The 16,867-nt window shown below is 36.8% G+C and overlaps 1 protein-coding gene across 3 annotated transcripts in view; it reads right to left on the bottom strand.

The window, feature by feature from the left end:
• smpd3 (sphingomyelin phosphodiesterase 3) overlaps positions 1-16,867 on the bottom strand; it is a 50,121-nt gene that overhangs the window by 15,105 nt on the left and 18,149 nt on the right. For 2 of the 3 annotated variants that reach the window (XR_007928292.1, XM_051884206.1), the window contains exons 2-3: positions 7,618-9,330; positions 385-460 (exon numbers count right to left, since the gene is read on the bottom strand). Coding sequence is in view for 2 of the 3 variants with exons in the window: in XM_051884206.1 (XP_051740166.1) it covers positions 385-460; positions 7,618-9,027 (1,486 nt within the window). In the remaining variant the exon portion in view is untranslated. Of the gene's footprint in view, positions 1-384; positions 461-7,617; positions 9,331-12,033; positions 12,261-16,867 lie in introns of those variants that run through there. The other variant, XM_051884207.1, reaches the window with a different exon arrangement.

Genomic DNA, 16,867 nt, shown 5'->3' with positions numbered 1-16,867 from the left:
AAATTTGGTGTGTGTTTTTGTCAAGCCCTGCTTATAATAACAACCAACTCTTGCTTGTATATCCAGCATTCTAGTGTATTTTATGTTAATTTTTTGTTCTTCGTTAGTCGTCTTCGCTTTATTTTTCATGAAGCATTGTTTTGCATCACTTCGGGTATGATAAAGAGACATCCACTCTTGCATTACATGTTCAGAGAGCTCTCGGATTTCATCAAATGTATCTTAATTTGTGTTCCGAAGATGAATGAAGGTCTTACATGTGTGGAACGACATGAGGGTGAGTAATTAATGACAGAATTTTCATTTTGGGGTGAACTAACCCTTTAAGTCTACATGATATGACTCGAATCCCTCCGTCTACTCTGTGTGTGTGTAGACACCTACCTTCAATAGCATGCAGATGGGTACAAGTGATATATCCAACAACCCGTTGTTCCTGAGCAGAGCATCCAACCTGCACCTGAGAGAATAGAGCAGGAGGACAAAAGAGATTGAAGAGTGAGAACTTTGCCACATCAAATGTGTTACTGAAATGCAAAATCAGTTATGAAGTGCTGTCAAACACCCCTGAGCAATGTTACACTCTCTCTCTGTCAGCTTCTTCTGTCATAACTCTCTTAGATGTCTGGGGACCATGTTAAAAGGTAAGAGTCAGAGCATGCACTGCTCTAAGCGGTTCAACACCTGCTCATATCATCATTTTATCCAGCTGCACAAAATCCCTACATTTCTTCCTGTTTTTCTTTTTCGGTTCATGCATAATATCAGCACATTAGTGAGCAGACGGACTGAATATTCAATATTAAAAATCTGAACATTGACTAGTAAGAGCAAATTTAATTATGCAACGTCAGCACTTACCATTTTGGACACATATGTGTGTGTGTGTTAACTGTAGGTAAGCATTAAATGACAGCAAACGTAAAATAGTGAAAGTTAGCCAGTTTATTCATTCTGCCATCTCTCTGTCCTTTTTTCATCCAGATGGCCCATTCAGTGTAACTCATTCAATGACTTACATTGGCTCATTTTCAGCAAAGACTCCTATTCAAAGTGCTGAGAGCTACAGTAAGGCTGGACAAAGTTTTTCAACCCTCTTCCAAATACTGAGGCCCTCCACAGAGTGTAAGTTTTACATTTCAGCAGTGGGTGATAATAAATGTCATTGTTCTTTATAGAGGTTATTTGTAGATTTAATTACACTAATGAGAGTCTGACCATGTGATCTCTACCATGAGCTCATTGCATTGAATCAAACAGGGCTAGTACTCTTTCATTTCATTGCTCACTTTTTCCTCACTTAGCTTCATTGCCTTCTTCTGTTCCATAGCTTCATAGCTCTCTTTCTGGGTCCTAGCGTATGAATATTTTAAATGTTTATCCATGCTTGGCTAAGTGTGTGTGTTTACAGTGACAGACTAGAGGAGGCAGGTATCTCAAAGGGCTGAAAATATTTTATGTGTCCATATAAAATACAATAATAAAATAAAATAAAATAAAATAAAATTATGCCTAACTAAAAAATACTTTTTTTTTTTTTTTTGCCTAATTTTAAGATTTATATATCTGAATTACAATTACAGTTTTGGATTACACAGTTTTAACATGAACAAACTAATAAACTTTATGTGATGCATATTTGTCAGTCATACATAAATGAAACAGGTAAGAAAAAGGCAAGACTTCTGTAATAGTAATAAACTGAATGTGTTTTAAATTCACAAAAAACAGGTTTATATATTTATCATCAATAAATCAATAAAATTTACATTTTAAGTAATTGGAAATTGCTTGTTCCATGGCTAGCCATATTTTAACCATGTTCATTTTCTAATGAATAAATGTAACTGTTTTCACAATGTAACAGATTTATGTTGGTTCTAAGCAATTTGAATAAATGCATTTTGAAAATATAAATATTTAAATTAAATTAAATAGATGAAATACCTTTAAAACTATGCCACTTTTTAAGTGCAGAAATTATACCCGGGTTGTTGACCAATAAGGTTTTTAAAAGTGTAAAAAAACATAATGGAGATATAATTAAGTTTTTTTAAGTGTTATCAATGAGATTATGTGGTTTTAATAATCAATTAACACTGCTTTTGTCATTTTTTACAAGATGGACAAAATTTGTCACCAAAAAAGTCATTCGGTTTAACCAAAATTTCGGTTTTACCGAATGACACTTTTGGTTATACCGAATGACGATATTTTCAAACAATGCTAACAGGCTGATATCTAGCTAGCTAGCAAAAGGACAATCAAACATTTTATATTTAGTACAAGTTTTTAAAATATTACAACATTTTCCATGTTTTATAGCGGTTGTACCGAATGACCTGATGTTTCGGGACATGCGTATGAGCAAATGAAAACATGAATTTTTCAAATAGTTAAGAGAGAGTTAGTTACTTTGCTTCATGACCATGTGGCCATTTGCAGTTGTCTGAATGATGTCACATCCTGTCACATGATATTGACTGCATGAGTTGATCCAAAATGGTCTCTTTGTATTGGTTACTCCAAATGACATCAATGAAATTAATTTTTCCGGACATTCTTTCTTATAACAAAGCAACGACTTCTACACATAATTTTAATACCATTTTGCACTATGTTGATATATGATGTTATAAAATCATGCCAGAATAAAAAATATATACATTTATTACATGTTAAGATACCTTACATACTTTGGATGTCATATCTTTGTTTTTCATTATTATTAAGGCCTTTGGAATAAAAAAAACCCATCTCTTACTTTAGTTATGACTGACAAATCACATTAAGATTATTAGTTTGTTTATGTTAACTGTGTAATCTAAATGGATGGAAATTTTATATGCAATTCAAATACATAAAAAATATTTATTTATAAAAAAATACATATTTTGCCAAGGTATTAAAGTAAACACAGTCAGTTAGGCAGGACAAAAAAATAAAAAGCATGTATGTCAAAAATAGCTTATCTGTACATTAGAATCAGAATGGTTTATATTAATCAAACAGCACCAAAAAGGTCACATATATTAAATGCAATCATTAATACCATACAAAATAAATTGTATAATTAAAAAAAAGGAATGTGGTATCAAAATTGATATTGAAAAATGTGAAATTTCACTGGTATTGGTTTTGGATACTGAAATATTGCTATTGTGACACTCCTAGTGTCTTATGTGTGTGCAAGGGTGTTGTGTGACCTTGCACAATGTTTTATCAGAGCTAAAGTCCATGTAAGGTGGTGTGTTTTGATTGTGTGTGCATACATGCAAATAAGTGCTAATGAGCAGTATGCTAATTGGAATGTGTCTGCCACTTGTGGGATCTCTTATAAGGTTAAAGATTATTTGCCCAAAGGAGAAACAGTCGGCTGGCTAAGTAAGTTCAGTACACACACACACACACACACACACGCACACGCACACGCACAGAGGCTGGCAGTCTAACGAACTTCCTCCCGTTCTTCTAATCCACTCCTACTGGCAGCTTGAATGCTGAGCTGATAACACACACACAGCAAAGACATGACTAAATCTGAAGACGGCAAGTACTTTACACTAACAATGCATTGCAAATAGAGCTGACCGCAGCAGGAGCAGTGGGTCATGGTCTTTTACCGCTGAAAGGCGGCACTGATTGCTGTACAATCTCCAAGTTTTAAAGGGACAATTTTGCAATCCTTCAGCACTTTAATTTTTCCTCCTGAGCACTATGTATAATAGCAGTCAAATTTTCTTGCAATAAAAACAGTAATTAAGTATTATACAACCATTTTACGCCCTCTCTGGGCCTCATTCACAAAACACAAGCAGAACAAATTTATAAGTATGTCACTCATAAATCCATTCATACATAATTATCCCATTGAACTAAACATGACAACTTGTGTAAGAATTGTTTTATGCACTATTAATGGAGATTTGTTCCATGAACTTTGACCTTTAGATTTAAACAAACTGTTTTTGATACTGTACCTTTAAAACTTCTATATATAAACAACCTTATTTTGCAACTTAGGCTACGTTCACACTTAATGCTCAATTCCGATTCTGCTCACATTGTTGTTTTAAAAGTGGCCAGTTTCAGATTCCAGTGCGAACAGAACAGTTTTTAAACATTTATGATGTTTTGCTTGTATATAGAGCTGTCACTATGATACTGTTCTGAAACATCACTTTGCTTCACTGACTACCTTTCACAACTGTCTTGATAGCTTTGGGTATGTAAAATCTTTGAATAGACTCCCATGAGTGCAGAATTGTGACGAATGTCGATCTAGAGTGATGTAAAAGTGGCATGAATTCTGATTTGACTGTTCAGACTGAGGGCGCATTGCAAAACATCTGACCTGTATCGGATTTAGGACCACATTTGGAAGTGGCCCAAATCAGAATCGAAAAGATCAGATTCCATGTGGTTTGTGCCGTTCATACTGTCGTGACAAAAACAGATCTGAGCAAAAAAATCGGATTTGGGCCACATTTACCTGCATTCTGAACATAGCCATAGTTTCCATAAATGGTCTGGGTGGACTGGATAGTTTTATTCATTTCAAAAGAACAACGAAAGTCCTGAAATTTGTCTGTCCAAACAGAGCAAGATGTTTGACCAATGAGATTTCACAGATTTATTATCAAGATGCTCACCAAGGCTGCATTTATTTAATCAAAAATACAGTAATATTGTGAAATATTATTACAATTCAAAATAACTTTTCTATTTTAATATATTTTCAAATGTAATTTACTCCTGTGATTCCAGCAGTCATTATTTCAGTCTTCAGTGTCACATGATCCTTCAGAAATCATTCCAATATGCTGATTTAGCACTCAAAAACCCATTAATTATTATTATCAGTGTTGAAAACAGTTGTGCTGCTTAATGTTTTTTGGAAACAGTGATACATTTTTTTTTCCCAGGATGAATAGAAAGTTCGAAATAACACCATTTACCTACTTGAAATAGAAACCTGTAACATTATAGGCCTAAATGTCTTCAATTTTGATCAATTTAAAGCATCCTTGCTGAATAAAAGTACTACTTACTGGCCCCAAACCTTTGAACGGCAGTGTAGCTTTAGCGCATTGATTAGGACACTATAACAATTCCCAACAAATAAACAAACACTTAAACTTTCCTATACTTATAGCTGGCATGGAATGTATTGACACACACGTCACCAATTTGCTACGATCATGCAAACCCTAAATGAGCGTTCTATCCTTGACGTTAAGAGTGTGGAGAGCTCTTGAATAATAATAAGAGGGCTGAACATACATGCTGAAAGGCCCTAATTAAAGGGCTGCTCATTCCTACGGGAAGCATTTTTAATTAATATCTCCACTCCACACACATCCCTCCCTCTTCTCTCCCCCTGTCCAATTTACACCCCTCCCCCCTCTACGAATTGTTTGACGGAGGTTCGTCTGTCTTTATTTATCAAAAGCTACCCTTTTATTACTCATAATGCCCAGGGGTGAAAAGCAGTGTTGGGGAGTAATGACCTAAAAGTACCAACATTACTGACTACATTTTTCAGTAGCAGACAGAAGTTCTGTTGTTTTTGTGAAACGTTCAGTTTGCAGACCTTGGAGGAGTCTCCAAAGTGCATCAATAACTTCTAGAAGCCTTTGGTTAAACTTACACCCCCGTGAAAGATTGAACGTCAATTCAAGTAATCATCTCTTTAGTGAGTACATGTACAGGGCAAAGGCTTTGTCCTTCTGTTTCTCTGTGTACAGTACTCAATATTTAACAGGCTGCTCTCTCTCTCACACACATTCAAAGTTAGCGTTTAGCAGCTCTGTCTGACAAATAATGGCGGCTGGCCTCTTGCCCTTTTGGACAGAAAAAGAGATGAGGTCAGAATGTGGCCAGAATCGGATACAGTGCTGAGAGAGTAATGATATCTCAACCCTAAAAGCCTGTGCTCATCATCACACTAAATGAGGGTTACGCGAACAAAAACCTAAGATAATATCATGCACAACTACAGACACAAGTTCACACATGCTAAGCAGCATGCAACAACACAACAAGCAAACGTTAGCAAATATCAACATTCAACATTCAAGTCATTATACACAAAAATCCAGAGCACTTACATGTGTGCAAAGCACAACAACTTTCTTTTTGTACTCATAGACTGTCCATATGCTAGCATAAACAAATAAACTTCTTGTAATTGAAACTGAAAATTAGCACGCCGCTACTTATATTCAATGGTTCAATTCATTGCAGCATTCATAAAGAATTCAGAACAATTTGTTTTTCAAAGTTCACAAAAAATCACCCATAATGCTTGTTGCTTTAAAATAGGTACAGAGCTAAAGTTCAAATGAAACCTATGTTGCTTATGCTAAATAGTGTTGTCAAAACTACCGACTTTGATACCAAGTTGGTACTAAAATTTGGAAATGTGACGCTTTGAGCGCTGTTGAGCAGATTCGTAAACACCTCTGATTGGCCATTGTGTTCACGCACTCAACAGATATGTCTGTGATTGGCTATAATGATCAACGCTTCAAAAACATGTTGTAATAGACATTAATGATGCTCTTCACCATGTGCTTACACAGATACATACATTCCCACTCCCAAAACGCTTTCAATTGTTGATCATTGTAGCCAATCCTATGTTGAGTGTGTGAACACAAAGACCAATCAGAGGTGTTTACGAATCCACTCAACAGTGCTCAAAGCATCACGTTTTTTAAATTTCAGTATCGACTTGGTATCAAAGTCAGTACTTTTAACAACACTAACGCTAAGTATGTGGTATGTTCTAGAGTACATGAAGATCAATAGGACCACTGGCCTGGACTTTCATCATTTTAATTAAATGCCACCATAGTTCATAATCCATCAGTTGCTAGACCATATATTCACAAGTTCTTATATAAACTTTATGTAGAATGCTAGCAACAGCAGCTGCAAGACTAATGACCCTGTCTTTACAATATCCAGACTAAAATGAGCATACAATACTGTTTCAGAGTGAAACTACTTCTTGAATTGTAATATCTACTCAGCATAAGTGCACAGCTCCATTAAGACATATATAATGCATCAGAGCTGTACATCCAACTATGGTTCAACAAAGACAGGAAGCCTGCGTTTCTGAAAGCATGACAGATGAGTGTTTCAAACAAGCCCTCTGGGCTACAAAGGGCTAGTTGTAAATTATTCAGGTTGTTTGTGTATGCTCAAACCACGAGTCCAACTTCAACTCCAGACACATGCCATGAAACGTTCAAGAACTGGAACAAGCCCTAATGTTTCATTTCGATATCAACCACATGCATCAAATGTTATACAGCAGGTATAAAACATTTTTGACAATCAAAATGAATTGGTTTAATACAAAACTAAAACTTTTAGAGATCCCTGTACATTGCAGGTCTCGGGATGCAGTTAATCAAGTTGAAAGCTGCACTGGTTCACATGCAATTTACATCAAGGTAGGGTGAAGCATAAACCAACAGAAATTAAAAAGAAGGAATACAGTATCTTGGATATAACAAATGCAAAGACTCCAATCAAGGCAAATAGCTTAAACTTTGACATGCTAAGTCTAAATAAAGCCATACTAAAGGAGTATAAGAAGCTCACCTTGGCAAAAAGAACTCCTTTAGCAGCCAGAGCATCCTCGCTGCGCCCATTGGGGAAGCATTCATAATGGGCATCCAAAATAGGGTAGCGACTGGCCAACAGAAGCCCGCTGTTCAAGAACTTGAACCTTGAGCAACAGCCTTTCCAGCCATAGCGTCCCACATCGCTCAGCACAAAGGGAAAATAGCGGTGCAGCTGCCTCCTGAGCCTGTCTGCAGCCCGCCTGTCGAAGACTTCCTGCAGACAAAGGAAGTCCAGGTTGGCTGGGAAAAAGGCAGAGATCTCATGGTCAAAGCCGTCATCGCCGTGACGGCGCTTGCGCCCGATCGGTCTTTTGAAGACTGAGGTGCGGTGTTGTGAAAGGGTATTGTTGGGGGATATGCCTCCATCAGCTGCGTGGAAGCGAACCAGGGATTCCCGAGAGGCTGTGCGGCTTTCTAGGCTACCCGTATCCCCGTCCCCGGTCTGATGGTTTCCTTTTTCATCCTCGACTGGCTCAGAATCAGGAGAGGTGATGCTGATTTGCACTCCAGCCGGATGGAGAGGACAGTCTTCTGAGTTCTGGATGATGTTGCTATGTACTGGACACTCACCAGTTGACTGTGGGTCTGCAAACTGGTGGACAGCACAATCTGGAGCATGCTCTTCTGCATTGGAGTGGAGAGGACACTCTGAGGAATTCTGGGCTTCAGTGCTGTGGATGGGGCAATCCGAGCTTGTACCTCCTGAGGGGTGAACGGGACACTCGGTTAAGGCCTCAGTCTCAGTTTCAGTGGTGACCACAGGCTCAGGACGATGGTCCAAAGAAGAGGTGCGACGGAAGCCCTGAGTGGCCAAGCTGCAGAAGGATGCCGCACTAATTGAAGTATTGGTGGGCGAATCAATATATATCTTGATCTGGGGTCTGCTGGCACCATTACGGATCCGCTTGCCCACTTCCCGAGCTCGGCGTTGAGTGTCCGCGAGGTTGTTGAAGCGTGCAAGTGAGTCTGGCAGCAGGCAAACATTGGCACTGCCAAAGCAAAAGCTGCGACCTTGTGGACGCCACTCAGCAAGTGCCGCCTCGGTTCCAGCCGATGCTCCCTGCTCGGCACCATGCTTGTCTGGTTTCTGGTGAGAGTAGATGTAGGGGTTCCTGATGGTCTGCAGTGGGGCCCACAAGAGGAAGCCAATTAAGGCGAAGGGTAAGGACACCAGTAACAGCACCAGGTAGAGAGGTGTAGAGATCAGGACCCCGAGTGCCAGAAAAGAGCAGGGATCCTGGGAGCGTCTACGTTTCTCCAGTGATGTTGCTACACAGGAGGCCAACAACCGGTCCAACAGCCAGTAGCAAGGGAAAACAAAGGCCCAAGACAGACGACTCAGAAAGCTGAGGAAGGCACTGGGGTAGGGAGAGGTATGCAAGACCATTTCTGGCTCACCTTGTAGACCAACTCCCAAAAAAAAAAAAAAAAAACAGTACAAAAAAGAACTAAAAACTTAACCCGCCCCCCTGTGGTGGGAAGAGTTACACTACATGGTTCTTGGGTCCTTTGCTATGTCCAACTTTGAATACGGGATATAAGGGGCTCCGTGCCCAGCCTCTTCCCTCCTTAGTGGGGGTCTGCAATGCTAGAGTCTCCTAAAGAATCTGTTCATAGTGATGACTAAAAAACCCTCCTGGGATCCAGAATATTCCAGGCACGGGAAGGGGAGGCCTCGTCAGAGCAGAGCCTGCAGACAACCAAGGGGAGGGGGGAACAGAATACACAGGCAATCAGATGAAAGTAGAGGATAATGTGCAATCAACAAATTGGATCCCAGTAAAATTTTAAACGTTTTGGAAATCATTATGAAGAATAAATAATAATAGCTTTTCATAGAATGCAGAGTGTCAGGTCACCAAATGTGGCCTGCAATGTAAGAATGTTGGCTTTTTTTTCCCCTTTTCTTTGCTGCTAAAAGTGCTTCATTTGCATCTGTGTTTCGAAATGGGTTTGGTAAAATATGTAATTTAATATATTGCTTATTGTTTGTAAATAAAATAAAATAAATACTCATATGAAATACAACTGACCTTTATACAGTACATGCTCTTTATTCAAACTGTGCAACTACAGTGGGATTTAAAAAGAAAGAGGTCTGCCAGATGTAGCTTATTATCCCGAATGATGACCTACTGATTTTAACAAAGGAGAAATTAGGATAATTACCATTTAAAAAGCTACCACTGCACAGGTGTCACTATAAAATATGATAACTAAGTCCCTTTGTAGAGTGATGGTGATTTTGTGGCTGTTGCTCATGAAATAAACAGGCAGAAACAGACACATACAAACAAATGGAGTAGATGATGAGTAAAATTAGATTGCAACCTCACAGAGAAACAATTACAGTGATAAAAGATGATATAGAAAAATATTCTCTGTCTTTGTTGCAATTAAATTTGCCTTGTTCTTGAACAATGAACTCAGTGAGGTGTTGCAGTTATTTTGTTTTAAGCCCTTTATTCAGTATGATTTATAATTGTTAAATATAATTAAAATAAATATAATTAGTGCAATGGAGCTAAAAAAAACATAAGAAAAAATTTTAATATGTTTTTTTAACCCATTCAACTAGGGGCATTTGTACCCCTAATACTATTCCTCCACTTATTTGATATTTAATCACCTCAACAAAGCTGAAAATCATAAACAAGCCTTTTATCTCAAAATTTATATGTCATAAATTAAAAATAAATCTCATTAAATACAAAAATCTTAAAATGTATTAAATGGTTATTTAATTATCTCTTTTCTCATTACAGCATGCAGTGAAATCATGGATCAGGACCTTTTTGCAGTGCAAAAACAGATGTTTAGGAAAGTATTTGAAACAGAAAAGGGTCTTTTACTCCTGTAACATTAGCTGGCATGGAGCATATGAAATCGATGGTGTAGAGAACCCAAGTGCAGTTTATTTACAGTGGTGATATCCAAAACTAAATCAAAGACATAAACCATGAGACAATAAACTATGACCTGGCATGTGGAACATGGAACAGCGTAACAAACTTTAATCTGCAACAAGGAAACATGGCAAACATGGGGGATTAAATACAAGAAAATGGGTAGTCACATGGCAAAAACAACCAATTACAAACAGAACTGTTTAAAAAAAAAAAAAAAAAAAAGAAATATCGCAATATATATCGCCTTTCTTACAGTTTCGCAATATATCACAATATATCGTATCGTAACCCCTGCGCCGTGATACATATCGTATCGTCAGATTCTTGGCGATACACAGCCCTAGTGGTGGGAGAAAAACACTGACATTCTGGATACGGATGGCAATAAAATCACAGACTAGCAATAAAATCACAGACACTGTAAAAAAAATGCGATATTATATTAATATATTGCGATATTTCTTTTTTTAGAACTTTTTTTTAGCAGTTCTGTTTGTAATTGGTTGTTTTTGTCATGTGACTACCCATTTTCTTCTATGTCATGTGACTACCCATTTTCTTGTATTTAATGTAAATGTTAAAATACCTTATGTCCCCATGAGAAACAATTATCGTCCGAATAGGGCTAATGAACATGAACCAATAAGAGAACAGAACTGATATAAGACAATTAAACAATGAAAACATGACACAAGAACCAGCAAGAAACAGACATGAAACACATGAGTGGGACATGAAAACACACAACACAAATCAACTCCAAAATAAAAGACATGAAAACATGAACTGAGAACATGACACATAACCTAACCAGACGTGACAACCCCCTGCTATACCTTAATTATTATAATTAGTTCTAATTATTTCAGTTATTCTAAAATATACAAGATAATAGCATAAACTAATATATAAATTAAGCTTTGCAGCCATTGTGCTTTTAAAACTTAGCTGCCTTTTTATGTTGAGTTGCAGGTTGCCTTTTTTGTGGCAGATGCTCCTGAAACCCTGACCTAAATGATCAAAAGATTCGCCAAAGATCAAAGTGGGTAGGTCCATCTTTGACATAACCAGGAAATTTATGTTACTGGTGTGGGTATATAATTATGCTGACAGCCACTGATGTCACAAAACAAAATAATGAGTACGGAAAGACACTTTCACAAATCTGACGTCCAGTTGTTTACTCGAGAATTAACATTATATTTACCTGTCATATTGTTAGCATAATCAATTCACAATAGCTAAAATCAAGTTCCATGCCACATTATGGAAATAATATGGGTTGTGAACACCGTTTCATGTGAAAGAGGTGTCTTTGCTGATTTTCACATACAAAAGACCTTTCTCACACAAAGTTCTCTAAAAATACTACTAAAGCTAAAGCACAGATTAATGTCCCACATGTATTTTACTCCATAAGCATACAGCAGTTTCCCATAACACAGAGCATCATGTACAAATAATCCCTTTGCATCCACACTCACCTCATCTGCACACACACCCAATCTGTGGATTAATAATTTCGAGGGTTTTATCCATCATTGCCGCCTAATCTGCACTGCACCGTTGTGTCGGCTGCATAGACGTGAGGAAAAATCTCATAATTTTTTCTGAGAGGGCTGATTTTGACAGCCCGCAGCGAGCACAGGCAAGAATTTGAGCCGTCCGACTCAGAGTGACAGACAGGGCCGTCGGTGCTCAAGAACAGGAAAAGGAAGAGTGTAGCAAATGAACGTGTGGTACTTTGCAGCTGTGCATGCTGTATACATGCGCATTACCGCACAAACACACACTTACACACATGTGTGAGGGGGGTTAAGCAACCGTGTCTTTAGGTTAAGCTTGCCTACTGCTGAGCAGCTTTCAGGTCACACACACACACACAAAGCTTACAAAGGGAATCTGGTGCAAAAACAATGTCCTCAACTCTTCACAGACTCCCAGAGAAGGTCCTGTTGTTATTTTGCCCCCAGTGCTGCCATATGGTTCTGTAGAAGGCACATATATACTTAACCACAAATGCACACTCAAATCTATACTGAAACCGACAGATAAATAGATGTAAACTTATCAGTCCCCAGTTAGGTGATCTGAGCCAGCCCAGAGGGGCATTTTATTGCTCAAAGATTGCTCTTTAATAGCTCAGGAGACATTAAATCCCTTTGATGCTTCATTTAAAGGTGCAGTAAGTGATATTAGCCACTCTGGGACTGTTAGACATGTCCCCTCTTTTCAAAACCCGCCTACTTCAACAGCAAACTTCCTGCTTCCCATATATGGGCTGTAGTGTGAACATGCAAGATTAATGACAGAAAATTTCTAAACAAAGAATCTGACACCTCTAATTTAGTAAGATGTAATATATTATATGAATATTTTCTGTGTCATTCCATAAAAAATGCTTTCAGCAAGTTTAAGGATTTAATTAATGTGGATAGCATAGCTCATATAATTTTTGGTATTTTGTAGAATTTGATGAGAAATGTTTATGTCAGTGTTATTTTAATATTATTTGCATACTATTATTGTATTTATAAATATTTTTATGTTTAGTTTTTATTTGTTTAGTTTTTAGTAATTTTTGTGCTTTTTATTAGTTTCTGCTTTTTAAAATATTTCTATTTAGCTTTAATTTTTATTTTAGTTTTAGTAATTTTAGTCAGCCTACTTTAACTTTAGCTTATTTTTTTGTTGCCAAAACTTTCCAATTTTTTTTTTTAAAGTTTTTAATCTAATATTTAGATTATGTTTTTTTTTTTTTCAGCTTTATTTCAATTACTGAAAATGCTTTTTAATAGTTTTAGTTTTAGTTAACAACATCACCACTAGTTCATTTTGACCTCTGACTTTCAATTGCAGACTTTGGCATCTTGGCAAATCTGAGCACAATTTGAAAAAATGTTGTGATATCTTATGAAACCCTAGAAGGGACACACTATAAATAAGATGTAAGTCTCTCTTTGCTCTCCATCTAATGAAGTGATGTCTAGGAGAAACATTTTTCTTTTCTTTTCTATTTGTGTAGTATTGAAACAACTCTCATTGTGTTCAGGAGACTTCTGTTGTTTTGACCCAGCCACTGCTCCGTGTGTTTACATTAAGTGTATGCACTTAAAGGTTTTGTGTGCCTTCAATAACTTGTCTTCGAGAGTCAATATTGCTCCAGAACAGACCAGAAGCCTGATAATCAAGGCAATAAACGAAATGAATGCGAACACCAACAGAAAGTCTGTTACCTAACACTTTGTTTAGAAAGCCTCAGCTATAGATCCGTTTAAACACGAATCCTTCACCTTCTAATCAATACTGATCACAACTTTCCCCATGAGGAAAGAGAGAGACACTGAGAAATGTCACGTCGATGACTGTGACTGTTTACCAGCGAATATAAATGTATAAACAAAAAAAATCTGTTCTGTACAACTCGAACGTAAGTATTACGTTTATTTTCTGCAGGTGAATCTCACAACAGCTGCCAAGAACATATGTGATGCGATCTAGGAAAACCCGTCGGATGTCACGACGGAACGTTTTCAGTAGTCAAAAAATAGGTTGAATGTCATTTTTTTTTTTGTCAAAATTGGGTTTTCATTAAATTATTATTCTATAACATCTTGTCTATCATATCTGAGGATATCTTGGCAAAATTTGCCTGTTAAGTGCAGAAAAATAGCAATTTATAGTGGCAAGTCTTTCTCTAATGTTACTTTTCAAGAGCACACCCGGTGGAGGTGAAAAAAATCTGCCATAGCTTTCCCTCTCTTAACACTACAAAGACAGTTCACCTATCAAAATAAACAACATAACATGTAGAATGAAGGTGTATTAATGCAAATTTCCTGTAAACTACAACACGCAAAGAGTTTTTTTTCTAATGCAATGTTATCGTGAGAACGGAGCTATAATGAACAAACGTTCTAATTATGTGTTTATTAGCGGTTGAATTCAAATCAAATACTGCCAAACTGCACATACTACTTCTGAATAGGATGTCTACTTCATAAAAAGTATGAAAATATGGAAATATATGGATCACTCAAATAAATTGAGGCGCCCTTACAGTAATGGAGCTTGGATGTCATCTAGTGAAAAAGTTTGGTACTGCGCCCAAACAAAATCTTACTGAAAGCTCATTTTTGAAATATTTCAACCTAAAATTTGGAATGTTGACATTTTTGGCTTTGATTTTCTAGCAGTTTAAGAGTAAAACATGTTTTGTAATATGTTATTATAAAATATAAACAATTATATTTTTACATTTTCATAAACTTAAACTTCTATAACTTTTTTTTATTTCACTTTCCTAATTTATTTCACTTCTAAAATAATCTGACAAGTGTCTTCTTTAAAACAAGACCAACCTTAGGTCTATATTCCAAAGCATTCTTGAATTACAACCATTTATGTTTGGATAGTGCATTTTCATGTCTGTGCGAAAAAAGGGGGTGACAGTTATTAAAACCTGTTTTTCTCAAAATTATGTTCCTGAAAATCAGAGCGATCAGCCGATTCAGATAACCATAACTTTTGTTACAGACAAGCTATGAAAGAAGTAAAAACAGATTTGGAAAGAAAATCCAGCTTTCATATGATATTGAAACCTGTGATAAGTAAAATTTCACCATGTGATGGGTTTTCGCAGGATCACATCACATATAGGTTCACTCCAAAATCAAAAGGAAAAAACTTTATTAAACTAAAACTATGAAATTAAAATGAGAAATTAGTTTAGAGATATGCTAATGTCCTCCTCAAGGTTGATAAAATTATGACAATTTAGAAAATAAATGTGATATGGTTACTGTCTCTTTAAGAGAATGCTTTCATGTACATAAAATATTGTTATAATAAAATAAATAACAACTATTAAAATAAAATAAAAATAGACATGATCTGTGTACAACTCCAGTTGCAGAAAAGTTTGTAAAATGTAATCAAATTAAGAATCTGTGATTTGTTAATTCTCTTTAACCTTTATTTAAAGTCCCCCTGTAGTCAATAATTTTATCCCTTAAAACTCATCTTTGATCACCAAAATGACATATTTAAATGTTTTTTTCCTGTAAAAAAATGTCTTAAAATAGCTTGAATGTAACTCTACACCCTTGCCTCATTTAGTATACGCGGATCTATAAATATGCTAATTAGCCACGCCTCCACTCACTCACATGAGCTCAGAGATCCACTCGGTCAACTTACCGAGGTAAACGCTCCACAATGGTATCGCTCTTTACAACGTCGGACACATGACGGTAATTAATATGATCAGCCTTTTGCTTGACCACGTTATCAAACAACTAATAATGTGTTGCTAACACAAACCATGCACAAACCATGTTCCCGTTTGTCATCTCAGACAGCTGCCTTCTAAAAATCAAAATCCTTAGAAACACTTTGAACTTCATTTAGGTCAACAAAGGCATCATAACATCGTAATATACATCATACACCCGCTATATTGCTAAATCTACCATACAAATATGGGTCATGGTGCACCACTTTGTGCCAAATTTCATGAGAGAATTGTCAAACAATTCAAAAATGCAAGACTCAGGGAATCCATCAAGATTCAGGGAATCCAGAGAAATCTCAGTCCGTGTAGGGCAAGGCAGGAGACTGTTGAATGTGCGTGACCTTCAAGCCCTCTTTTTTCCTTTGTACTTTTGTCAGTTAATTAAAGGTTAAAGAGAATTAACAAATCACAGATTCTTGATTTTATTACATTTTACAAAATGTCCCAACTTTTCTGGAATTGGGGTTGTAATTATGTGTTATTCCTTTAAGAAAGCATTTGAAAACTGCTGTACAAATGTGCATGGCCTTCCTGTAAACTCAAGACACTGATCAAGATTAATTTGATTGTGTGCATGTGTGTTTGTGTGTGGACAGTTCTCTGTGTTTTTTTGTGTGCGTGCGTGCTGATTTTGTGTCTGGTAACTTTAGAGATCAATGCAAACTCATCAGAAGCTCTGTGCCACTTTCCTATTGGTTCATTATTAATGGACCACAGGAAGAGAGAGCGATAGCCATAAAGAAAGGAAGAGACAGCATAAGTGTAAAGGCCCGAAACATGATCCATACAGATAATTTACTCCGTACTTTTACAGAATCAACAAGGATAGCTTAATGAAACATACTGTGACATACGCACAAGCCCTGAGGTTCTCATATCACTTTTATGTCATGTTCATTTATCTCATCTTTTAATTTCCTGTGGAACTTGGCCATTGCTTATTCTTGACTAATGTGTACGTGTGTGTATGTGTGTGTGTGTGTGTGTGTGTGTGTGTGTGTGTGTGTGTATGTGCACCAGAGCGA

The sequence above is a fragment of the Ctenopharyngodon idella genome, chromosome 24, assembly GCF_019924925.1.
Source record: "Ctenopharyngodon idella isolate HZGC_01 chromosome 24, HZGC01, whole genome shotgun sequence".
Lineage (NCBI taxonomy): Eukaryota > Metazoa > Chordata > Actinopteri > Cypriniformes > Xenocyprididae > Ctenopharyngodon > Ctenopharyngodon idella.
This window is presented reverse-complemented; position numbering and strand designations above follow the sequence as displayed.